Source organism: Giraffa tippelskirchi, chromosome 12 (genome assembly GCF_054371585.1).
Source record: "Giraffa tippelskirchi isolate mGirTip1 chromosome 12, T2T-mGirTip1v1.2.pri, whole genome shotgun sequence".
In the NCBI taxonomy this organism is placed as follows: domain Eukaryota; kingdom Metazoa; phylum Chordata; class Mammalia; order Artiodactyla; family Giraffidae; genus Giraffa; species Giraffa tippelskirchi.
Window position 1 is genome coordinate 92750232 of NC_137286.1, and position 12931 is coordinate 92763162.

Consider the following 12931-nt stretch of genomic DNA (forward strand, 5'->3'; position numbering starts at 1 on the left):
AGGAAACACTGAAATGGTCAGAGGCAGTCACAGGGATCCTCATTTCACAGGTGAAGAAAATGAAATTACAGGGACTTCTCTCATGGTCCAGTGGCTAAGACTCTGAGCTCCCAATGCAGGGGACCCAAGTTCAATCCCTGGTCAGGGAACAAGATCTCACATGCTGCAACTAAGACCTGGTGCAGCCAAATAAATAAATATTTAAAAAAAAAAAAAAGAAAATGAAATTACAAATCACCATAAGAAAGAATCCATAAGATTTTACCGAGACTTTCAAACCAAAAGCCAGCAACTCACGTTTTATTGTTGTAGGGTTTATTCTGACAGATCTCTGGGGATAGGTAGTAAGGTGTTCCAACGCAAGTTCTAGCAAGTTCCATGGTACTAGCAAAGTTATATTAACCAATAAAATAACAGTGTGTTACTGAAGTAAGAAAAGGCTTAAGACATATACATCCATGTAAGAAAAATGTATAAAAAGTAACACAAAATTTGATGTATTCATATATTAAAATAAGCAAAACATATAGTATATTAATAATGTAGTAATAAAATTAATTGATTTTAAGCTGATAATTCATTTTCCCAAAATCTACACAATAAAAAAAATTTATGGCTTAAAGACTGCACGAAAAGATACCATTGTTATTTTGCAAACTCTCACATGTAAAAATTTCCCTCATTCCAATGATGAAAGTAATGAATCTCATGATTTAAAATTTGGAAAACAGAAAAGTGAATAAAGAAGAAAAAAATTACCAAGAATCTTACTACCCTCAAACAACTAGTGTTAAAATTCTGATATATTTCCTTCTTGTCTTTTTTCCATGCGTATTTTCCACATAGCTGTGATTATAGAGTATTTGAAATTCATAACTCCCTTTTTTAAAATTTTAAATTTAATACAACAAAGTTTGTTCTCACATTATCAAAAAGTCTTCAAAATCATAAGTGTCAGTGGCTATACAACATTCAGGTACATGACTGTGCCAAATTTTATAAAATTTAACTATTTCCCAATTTTTAGGCATTTCAACTATTCCAAATTTCAAATTATTCCCTTAGAACAAATTCTCAGAAATAGAACATTTAAAATCTCTTGGCATTTATTATCAACAAACTGTCTTTTGAAATAGTTGCATCAATATACTCTCCTAAGCACGTGTTAATTTTCCTGTTTCACAAAATGCTCACTAACTTTACATACATTTCAGTCACATTTCATTTGATCAGCTTATATCACACTATACAGCATTGCCAACACCATTCTACTATGCCAAGATATGTCTCGCAAATTTTAATCTCAACATACCATCTGAATACTTTAATATACTTATATAAACAGTTATCTAAAATTATTGAGAAACCAAGCTCTTAATATCTTAATTCTTGATACCTAAAAATACATATTTTGGCTGTTATGAACAGAAGGAAAAATGATTTTTAAAAGTACTTACTTGTTCAAGACCCTTGCAATACCAAAGTCCCCAAGCTTTGCAACCATTCCATTCTTGCTAAGAAAAATGTTCTATAAGTGGAGAAGAGGCTATGTTGTTGGAGATATTTCAAGAAAATAAAAGATCTATTCTTCTTGATTTTGTCTCTGAGCCGTTACCTGTGTTTTTACGTCCCTGTGTAAAACCTTCCTGTCGTGAATATGTTTCAGTCCTAGAGAAATCTGTACAAACCAACTCAGAATCTATAGAGGGAACATAAAACAAAACTAGTGAGCAGTCTGATGATCACTGAGATATCTTCAGTGATAGCATGCACAAAGAGAGAAATAATATGTTTGTGTGTGTGGTTACACAAATGAAGGGAATAGATATACCATCTTACCATACTATGTTCTCCTTACAGCTGGAAAAACAGAAGTGTGAAAAGGCAATCCAAACATGTTGGTATGAAAAGGAACGCTGCACACAGAAAAAGATAAACAGGGGACTTCCCTGGTAGTCCAGTGGTAAGACTGCTCCCAAAATGCAGGGGGCTGAATTTTATTTGTTAGTTATGATTTTATTTTATCTTAGCTGACCATGAGCCTTTTTATTAAACTGTTCTGCTGCTGCTAAGTCGCTTCAGTCATGCCTAACTCTTTGCCACCCCATGGACTGTAGCCCTGCAGGCTCCTTTGTCCATGGGATTCTCAAGGAAAGAATACTAGAGCGAGTCACCATGCCCTTTTCCAGAGGATCTTCCTGACCCAGGGATCGAACCGGAGTCTCCTGCAGCTCCTGCACTGAAGGTAGATTCTTCACCACTGAGCCACTGTAGACAGCTTCCCAGGTGGTGCAGTGGTAAAGAATCTGCCTGCCCATTTAGGAGATGCAAGAGATGCAGGTTCGATCCCTGGGTCTGGAAGGTCCCCTGGAGTAGGAAAACACAGCTGACCACACATGCTTGCACTCAGACGCCTGTAGAGATTTATTGAAACAATTCTAAAATTTTAATGGTTCTTTGTCCACCAAAACAGAGAGAGGAAAACAACTGGGGAAAAATCTATATTCCAGATACTAAGATTCACTTGTAATTTTTTTTTTTTGGCTGTGCTGTGCAGCATGTGGAATCTTAGTCCCCACTGTGTGTGTAAGTCGCTTTAGTTGTGTCTGACTCTTTGTGATCCCATGGACTGTAGCCTGCCAGAATCCTTCGTCCCAGGGGATTCTTTGGGCAAAAATACTGGAATGGGTAGCCATTCCTTTCTCCAGGGGATCTTCCTAACCCAGGGATCAAATCCGGGGTCTCCCGCATTGCAGGCAGATTCTTTACTATCTGAGCCACAAGGGAAGCCCTTAGCTCACCAACCAGGGATCAAACCCTTGTCCTCTGCAGCGGAAGTGCAGAGTCTTCACCACTGGACCACCAGGAAAATCCATGAGTTGTAATTTTAGTTCTTTCTCATCCATGGGAAATGTAATTCAAACTTATGTAGAGAAAAGTATTTTTATTAAATGTGGCAAAATAATACCTAGATAAGAAGAAAGGAGGGTTTCTACAACTATAGACTTTAATATATAATGTCAATGAGCATAGGGAGAATGCTTGATTCAATTTACAGAGGTTAGGGATATTGATTCTTTAACCATTCATACATTCACGACATTGAACTTTAAATCAAAGAGGAAATTATCGGGGCTCTTAAATGCTAAACGAGAACAAAGAAGCAGAGCCTGGAGAAAGCTGGCGGGCCTTTCTTGCACCTTGCTTGTGCCTGAGGCCTTTCCCTTCAATCACACAGGCCAGGAGCCCAGTTCTGCCCCGCTACAAACACCTGTCTCCTTCATGAATAAAAGTTTCAAGAGGGTATCAAAGGATGCTCAACGTACAGAAGAAAAATGTGTTTGTGCTCAGAGAAAATGGAAACTGAGGCCATTACTCTTCACCCTTTCTCTTCTCTCTCTTAATAACCAATGAAACTAAATAGCCATTGCTAAAAAGAGCTTCTATCCTCCCTGCAAAGTGGGAAATCTATTTTAAATCAGAATACTCACTGGTAAAAGGAAGAAGAGTGAAGCTATAAATACATCACATTTTAAGTGGCTAAGGAACATTCTCATTCACTTTTTTTTCAGCCATTAAGCTCTATCTGGGGTGGGGTGGGGGGCATCCTACATGAGATTGTCCAAAAATAAGATACTGTCCTTTCTCAAGCAAAGTTCACTCTCAAAAAGAGATTCAATTTAAGTTCAATTGCAAACAAGTTCTGCTGCTGCTGCTGCTGCTGCTAAGTTGCGTCAGTCGTGTCCGACTCTGTGCGACCCCATAGACGGCAGCCCACCAGGCTCCCCGTCCCTGGGATTCTCCAGGCAAGAGTACTGGAGTGGGGTGCCACTGCCTTCTCCAGTGCAAACAAGTTCTACGCTAGGTTAATTTCTCATTTAAATGCCTTCTTCCCTGAAGTCACCCTCTGGTTTTTCAGTCTTTCAACTTTACTGAGGCCTTCAATGGCTAAGTAGAAGATCTCTCTTGGTGAATGTCAGACTGCACTTGAAAATATGTGGGTTATTTTCAAATATCTTTTGATATTGATTTCTAACATGATTCCACAGTGATAAGAGAACAGACTCTGTATGATTTCAATACCTTTAGACCATGAAATTTCTGCACCTTGTTTTACGTCGCTGGATATATTCCAGTGGTCTCCTAGTTTATAGTCTATGGGAACTTGAATATAATTTGTATCCTACTATTGCGTGAAAATTGTATAAATCTTAATTATATTGAATTGGTTCATGGTGCTTTTCAGGTCTACCATATCCTTCCACTTTTGTGTATATTCATTCTATAAATTTTTGAGAGTTTGATATTGAAACTCCCACTAAAAATCTTAATGTATCTATTTTTTAAAAATAATTGTATTAATAATATATAGTAGGACCAAATGTAACTTTGCTCTGTATTTTCCAAGTCTCCTATAAATGTGTTATCATACTTTTCATCATTTAAAAGATAAAAAAGAAAAAATAAATGAATGTTGACATTGTAAAAAAAATAGCAAGCCATTATTTTTATAGTTTGAATTTCTCTTCCACCAATCATGCTTCATATAAACACAGTCTATTACTTATGAAATTATAAATTTAATCCCCAATATAAATGAACAGGCAAACTGGAAGAGTTTCTACCTGATCTTCACTAAATAACACTCCCCGTTGTCTTCTGATCCTTTTCATGAGATCCCCGCCATCACAATACTCCATCACAATAAACAATCTGTTGTTCTCTGTAAAAAAAAAAAAAAGGCATCATTTGATGCTGGATAGGTTTCAAATACTTACTAGTTACTTGCCTTTCAAGTTCTAGAAGGTGGAGAATGCAACAGAAAAATGCAGAATATAACAGCTAAAAACTCTGGCTGTAGAATCAAGGACTGGGCTCTAATCCCACTTCACCACTTAAATTTCTTAGCTCTGTGACTCTGGGCAAGTTCTTTTCATTTTTCTGGGCTTCATTATCTCATCTGTCAGATGGAGATAATAATGTAGACACTCCTCTTGAGATCACCTTATCTTTGTTCACTTCATGTTTTAAATGAGTTAATCCGTGTCACATATTTAGAACAATACCTGCAAATAACGAGAGTTCAATAAATGTGAGCAATTATTTTTAATGTGTTCCTGCAGGAGACTGGAAATGTGCTGTAACACAATAGCTGTGAATCTTTTCCAACACCGCTAGAAGAACGACCAGACCCTTAAATTTAAGTATAAACTTTTATTTATATTGTTGAGTACTGTTGACACTCTTTTTTTAATATTTTATTTATGTATTTGGCTGAGTCAGGTCGGGATTTCATTGTGGCCCATGGACGCTCTAGTTGGGGCACGTGGGCTCCAAAGCACTCAACCCTAGTAGTTGCGTTGCGTGGGCTTCGTTGCTCCACAGCGTGTGGGATCTTAGTCCCCCAACCAGGAATCGAACCTGCATCCTCTGCATCGCAATGTGGATTCTTAACCACTGGACCATCAGGGAAGTCCCAGTCAAATTTCTTTTAACTGACCTCTGCCTGACCTACACCCTAGATTGCTGGGCATCCTCCATGACTGTCGCTGCTCAAGGTTACCTTGGTGGTGGCTGGACTCAACTGTGCTCCCTCTGGCCTCACTGATTCTTACCAAGATCACTGCATTCATTCCCAAATCGATTTAAAAAGACCCTGATGCTGAGAAAGATTGAGGGCAGGAGGAGAAGGGGACGACAGAGGACGAGATGGTTGGATGGCATTACTGACTCAATGGACCTGAGTTTGAGTATACTCCAGGAGCTGGTGATGGACAGGGAGGCCTGGCATGCTGCAGTCCAAGGGGTCACAAAGAGTCGGACACGACTGAGCGACTGAACTGAACTGAACTGATACTTGCTATTGTAATTTTTATATAAAGTGATGAGTTCAGTTCAATTCAGTCACTCAGTTGTGTCTGACTCTTTGCGACCCCATGAACCGCAGCACGCTAGGCCTCCCTGTCCATCACCAACTCCCAGAGTCCACCCAAACCCATCTCCATTGAGTCGGTGATGCCATCCAAACATCTCATCCTCTGTCGTCCCCTTCTTCTCCTGCCTTCAATCTTTCCCAGCATCAGGGTCTTTTCCAATGAGTCAGCTCTTCACATCAAGTGGCCAAAGTATTGGAGTTTCAGCTTCAACATCAGTCCTACCAATGAACACCCAGGACTGATGTCCTTTAGGATGGACTGGTTGGATCTCCCTGCAGTCCAAACGACTATTAAGAGTCTTCTCCAACACCACAGTTCAAAAGCATCAATTCTTCGGCACTCAGCTTTCTTTATAGTCCAACTCTCACATCCATACATGACTACTGGAAAAAACATAGCCTTGACTAGATGGACCTTTGTTGGCAAAGTAATGTTTCTGCTTTTTAATATGCTGTCTAGGTTGGTCATAACTTTCCTTCCAAGGAGTAAGCGTCTTTTAATTTCATGGCTGCAATCACCATATGCAGTGATTTTGGAGCCCCCAAAAATAAAGTCAGCCACTGTTTCCACTGTTTCTCCATCTATTTCCCATGAAATGATGGGATCGGATGCCATGATCTTAGTTTTCTGTATGTTGAACTTTAAGCCAATTTTTTCACTCTCCTCTTTCACTTTCATCAAGAGGCTCTTTAGTTCTTCTTCACTTTCTGCCATAAGGGTGGTATCATCTGCATATCTGAGGTTATTGATATTTCTCCCGGCAATCTTGATTCCAGCTTGTGCTTCCTCCAGCCCAGCATTTCTCAAGATGTACTCTGCATATAAGTTAAATAAGTAGGGTGACAATATACAGCCTTGACGTACTCCTTTTCCTATTTGGAACCAGTCTGTTGTTCCATGTCCAGTTCTAATGTTGCTTCCTGACCTGCATACAGATTTCTCAAGAGGCAGGTTAGGTGGTCTGGTATTCTCATCTCTTGAAGAATTTTCCACAGTTTATTTTGATCCACACAGTCAAAGACTAAAGTGATGAGAGATGAATGGAAAAAGATGTGATTGTTTCTACAAGAACTACACTGAATGCCATGAAGGATCCAGTAAAAGTGAGTAGCTTAAAAAAAAAGTCATTAAGCTAAATGCTGGGTGGGACAAATGGAAAATAACTGGGAAGTTTTCAAAGGAATGTGCACAGAGAGAGTATCTGTGAATTCATACTCCATGCTAAAGAACAGAAACTGGAAATTATAAATTGCAGATGAGGGGCACCTATAAAAGAAAGAATACTCAGAACTCCAGTAAGTGGAGTTTGATTTGATTCATAATCAAAGACAAGGCCTTGATCTTACATCAAAAGTCCGGCAAATGATTGTGCATTTACAGATTAAAATAAGTTTTATGGTTTTCTGCTTCATCAGCTTTTTTCTTTACCAAACAACTACCAGATGGGTTCTTATTAGGTTAAGGACTTCTATTAACTTGTTTGTTTCTCCCACTAGTTTGTTCCCTGAGGAGAGACTCCACACTTGGCTCTCTTCCATTCCCTGTACCTGGCACATGGAAGGAGCTTAATAAAGGAATCGCACAAAATCAGGCTTGCCACCAACTGTTAATCTTTCTAGCATTTTGCTCTGTAGTTATTTGAGTATCCACTAAATGTCAGACTCTTCTTGCCAAATTCTATCATTTGCTATCTCTTTCTTTCAAGTAGCTTAAATCAACTTTAAAGGGGTTATCAGGGACTTCCCGAATGGTCCAGTGGTAAAGACTCTGAGCTTCCAATACAAGGGGCCAGAGTGCAATCCCCAGTCAGGAAACTAGGGCCCCAGTGTTGCAACTAAGAGTTCACATACTACAGTGAAGATCAAAGATACTGCAGGCTGCAACTAAGACCCCATGAGGCCATATCAGTAAAATATATTCTTTAAAAAAGAATTTTAAAAACCAAACTACATAATGTACTTATTAGTTGTATTTATATTTATTGTCTGTCTAGCGCCGCTGCTGCTTGCTGCTGCTAAGTTGTTTCAGTCATGTCTGACTCTGTGCGACCCCATAGATGGCAGCCCACCAGGCTCCCCCGTCCCTGGGATTCTCTAGGCAAGAACACTGGAGTGGGTTGCCATTTCCTTCTCCAATGCATGAAAGTGAAAAGTGAAAGTGAAGTCACTCAGTCGTGTCTGACTCTTAGCGACCCCATGGATTGCAGCCTACCAGGCTCCTCCGTCCATGGGATTTTCCAGGCACGAGTACTGGAGTGGGGTGCCATTGCCTTCTCTGTGTCTAGCGCTAGTGGTAAAGAATCTGCCTGCCAATGCAAGAGACATAAGGGACACGGATTCAATCCCTGGGTGGGGAAGATCCCCTGGAGGAGGAAATGGCAACCCATTCCAGTATTCTTGCCTGGAGAATTCCACAGACAGAGGAGCCTGGCAGGCTACAGTCCGTAGGGTCGCAAAGAGTCAGTCACGACTGAAGTGACTTAGCACACAGCAGCCCTCATTTTACCCCTGGAATGTGAAGGCCACAGCTGAAGAGCAGGTAGAACTCTCAGATGACCCTAATGAACTCTCTCCCTTTGAGTGAGAATGGAACCTGTAAATACGGGATATCACTCTATCATATGTCACATTGCATAGCAAAGGGGATTTGCTGATAAAGTTACTAAGCAGCTGACTTTGAGTTAATAGAAAAAGGAGATTTATACACCTGGGTTTGACCTAATCACAAGAGCCACTTAAATCTGGATCTAGATGTCAGAAACAGAGAGATGCCATGCTGGAGAGGGCCTGTTGCAGGGCCCACGTTGACAGGGAGGGAGGTTGGTCTCTAGCAGAAGATGACCACCCCCAGTTAACAGTCTGCAAGAAAGCGACATCTCAGTCCTACAAGTGCAGTAAATGAAATCTCCCAACAACCTGCATAAGCCTGGAAGAGAACTCTGGGCCTCGGGTAAGGGAGGTCGCAGACACAGTTACCATCTTGATTTCAACTATGTGAGACCCTCTGCAGAGAATTCGGCTAAACCAAGCCCAGGCTTCTGGAAGAGCTAGAGAAATTGGGAGGCACCTGTTTAAGCTACTAAATTCCTGTTCGCTGGTTATACAGCAACAGAAAAGAGCAGTGCGGGGATGTGGACCCATTTTGCTAGTTGATTTACCCCCAAGACCCAGGCTGTGTTCAGCCTATTAGAGGTACTTGATGAATATTTACTAAAGAAATTTAAGTGGAATTAACTGAGCCTCATGGGGACTTCTCTGGTGGTCCAGAGGTTTAAGACTCTGTGCTCCCCATGAAGCAGCCCAGGTTCAATTCCTGGTCAGGGAACTAGAACCCATGCGCTTCAACTAAGAGTACACATGCTGCAACTAAGACCCAGCACAGCCAAACAAATACATATATAAGTATTTTTTTTAATTTAGCCTTAGGAATATCGCACCCTTATGGCAGAAAGTGAAGAAGAACTAAAGAGCCTCTTGATGAAAATGAAAGAGGAGAGTGAAAAAGTTGGCTTAAAGCTCAACATTCAGAAAACTAAGATCATGGCATCTGGTCCCATCACTTCATGGCAAATAGATGGGGGAATAGTGGAAACAGTGGCTGACTTTATTTTTCTGGGCTCCAAAATCACTGCATATGGTGATGGCAGCCATGAAATTAAAAGACGCTTGCTCCTTGGAAGGAAAGTTATGGCCAACCTAGACAGCATATTGAAAAGTAGAGACATTACTTTGTCAACAAATGTCCATCTAGTCAGTTCAGTTCAGTCCAGTCACTCAGTCGTGTCCGACTCTTTGCGACCCCATGAATTGCAGCACGCCAGGCCTCTCTGTCCATCGTCAACTCCCGGAGTCTACCCAAACCCATGTCCATCGAGTCGGTGATGCCATCCAACCATCTCATCCTCTGTCGTCCCCTTCTCCTCCTGCCCCCAATCCTACCCAGCATTAGGGTTTTTTCCAATGAGTCAACTCTTCGCATGAGGTGGCCAAAGTATTGGAGTTTCAGCTTCAACATCAGTCCTTCCAATGAACACCCAGGATTGATCTCCTTTAGGATGGATTGATTGGATCTCCTTGCAGTCCAAGGGACTCTCAAGAGTCTTCTCCAACACCACAGTTCAAAAGCATCAATTCTGTGGCGCTCAGCCTTCTTCACCATCCAACTCTCACATCCATACATGACCACTGGAAAAACCATAGCCTTGACTAGATGGACTTTTGTTGGCAAAGTAATGTCTCTGCTTTTAAATATGCTATCTAGGTTGGCCATAACCTTCCTTCCATCTAGTCAAGGCTATGGTTTTTCCAGTAGTCATGTATGGATGTGAGAGTTGGACTATAAAGAAAGCTGAGCGCCAAAGAACTGATGCTTTTGAACTGTGGTGTTGGAGAAGACGCTTGAGAGTCCCTTGCACTGCAAGGAGATCCAACCAGTCCATCCTAAAGGAAACCAGTCTTGAATATTCATTGGTAGGACTGATGTTGAAGCTGAAATTCCAATACTTTGGCCACCTGATGCGAAGAGCTGACTCATTGGAAAAGACCCTGATGATGGGAAAGATTGAGGGCAGGAGGAAAAGGGGACGACAGAGGATGAGATGGTTGAATGGCATCACTGACTCAATGGGTTTGGATGGACTCTGGGAGTTGGTGATGGACAGGGAGGCCTGGTGTGCTGCGGTTCATGGGGTCGCAAAGAGTCGGATACGACTGAGCGACTGAACTTAACTGAACTAGGAAAATCTTACTGCATTCTCCTTATTTTTCTCATGCTGCTTCAAACTTATAAAAACATCTACTTTCCATCGACAAACATGTAATGCACTAGAGCCGTGGTTCTTTTGTTTAGAGATGAGCTGTCGGAGGGTAAACAAAGGCTTTCCCCACACTCTCTACAGCCAGGTGTTACAAGGACCTCTGAGGCTTTCAGATAAGCTCAGTGTTTCATGTTCCAACAATCTGCCAGGCAAAAGGCAAAGGCATCACAATAGCTGGTTTTCCTAAACACAGGGGTGATTAGTTATGAAAAGGAAGAGGGGGTCATAAGTTTAAGTTTGCAACATAAACAAAGTCAGCGAAGATTACTGATGCTGTAAAAAATGACCTCTCATTTGATAAGGGTATCCAGCGTAAACCAGCCTCAAATGTCCAATTCGCATGGCGTAAGGACAGACTCCACTCTCCTAAATGGTCCAGGCAGCCCAGGGACTCATTCCACTAATGTGCCTGAGCACCTACTATGTGCCACACGCTGAAGAGCAAGTGGTGAGCAAAAGAATCCGTTATGTTTACTGTCTTAAAGGGAGACAAATATTAGACGAATTCCTAACAGCATATATGAATGGACACACTCACGGTACCTAAGTGCTGGCGAGATCAGCACAGGGGACTGTAACATGGACTGTGCTCTCAGAGAAGGCCTGACAATGAACGGAGACTTACAAGGTGGAGAGAGCCACAGAAATAACCCACAGAGTGAGGAAAAGGAAGGCTGTCATTTGGTGTCATTGTAGGAACCGATGAACAGGAATAGAGGGCACCTTATTCAGTGACTGCCCCTTAAAGGTTACTCGATACAACTCGGTTCCCTGCTCATGTGTACTCTCAGCTCCCAAAGACCTCAGAAGTGTCCTGAGCAGTCTTTTAGAGACTGTACACAGTTTTCATTTTTAAGAAACACAGAAAGCTATTTTGCATGCAGTGGTTTAATTTGTAGGAAACACAGTGCCCAGCAGAGTGTAGAAGCTCAAAAAATAGTTTTTAAATTTTGTTGAGTGGGGCTTCCCTGGAGGTCCAGTGATTAAGACACTGTGTTTTCACTGCAAGGGTGTGAGTTCGATCCCTGGTAGGGGAACTAAGGCCCCACATGCCACAGTGCAGCCAAAAAAAACCCAAAAAACTTACTGATTTTTATTAATACACCCCTGATGGTGCTTGAAGATATCTAGGTAACATTCCTGCTCCATGAACTACTTCCAGCCTATGAATTCAAATACACACCATCCCACCCCCTTACCCCACCCTGTGCTGAGTGTTGCATGAACTGTGGGCATATACAGCCCTGACACAGCCTTGAAACACCTGACATGTTGCCTGTGTTTAGGGTCTGTCTCTTCCCACTACAGTGTAAGGGTCACAAAGGACAGGAATTTTTGTTTGTTTTCTTTGTTCACTGATATATTCCTGGTACCTAGAAAAATGCATACAGTAAGCACTCAGTAAATATTTGTTAAGTGAATGAATGGTCTCTGACCACTGCTCCTTTCGTTTTTTGGGTTTTTTTTAACCTCTGGAGTCGAGTAATGGGTGAAGGCAGAAGAAATGTACTCAGGTGCACAGAGACAAAGGCTTGCTTCCTTCAGGTTTCCCCTCTCTTCTGGCCAGCGGTTTGGCTGCCTCTCTGAAAGAGGACTGCATTGCCCCATTCACTGCCCCCGGACACACAAGGACTCACAGAGTCAGTGCTCCCTCTGCCAGCATCACCCCGTTCTCAGGGCTGGCTGTGCGTCTGCTTCGCACTCACTATGTGAGCACGTGGGGGAAGTAAGAAATATGCCACATCCTAGCAGGGCTCTGCGAGTGAGGACGTGGTGCGCTCTGCGTCCTGCCCTTTGGTTCAGAGCAGCCTGCTTCCGATCTGAGCTGCTCCTTCAGCCGGGGCCCCAGACTTCAAGTCCTCATCAGGGAATTCCCTGGCGAGACCAGTGGTTAGAACTTGGTGCTTTCACTGAGGTGGGCCCTGGTTGGGAAGATCCCATAAGCTACGTGGTGTGGACAAAAAAAGTTCTTAATTTTTTAATTAAAACATTAAAAAGACCCCCCTCAACCACAGCCAACGTGTAACGTGAGTGAGACATAGATGGTATTCTTGTAGGCCACTGCAGGTTCTTACTGCAGCAAAGCTGAGACAACCATTATTAACTATTTGAGGGAGTAAAAAGTAAAGACAGGTGGGAAAACTTAAGGAAATTTAGGAAACTGTCTACAAAAACTCAG

General features: G+C 41.8%; 1 protein-coding gene across 10 annotated transcripts in view; it reads right to left on the reverse strand.

Annotated features, from left to right (window-relative positions):
- The window catches only part of NEK5 (NIMA related kinase 5), a 61315-nt gene that overhangs the window by 36076 nt on the left and 12308 nt on the right, over positions 1–12931 (reverse strand). For all 10 annotated transcript variants that reach the window (XM_081547645.1, XM_081547641.1, XM_081547644.1 and 7 more), the window contains exons 4-7: positions 4626–4723; positions 1616–1699; positions 1458–1528; positions 298–384 (exon numbers count right to left, since the gene is read on the reverse strand). In XM_081547645.1, the coding sequence (XP_081403771.1) occupies positions 298–384; positions 1458–1528; positions 1616–1699; positions 4626–4723 (340 nt within the window). The remainder of the gene's footprint in view (positions 1–297; positions 385–1457; positions 1529–1615; positions 1700–4625; positions 4724–12931) is intronic.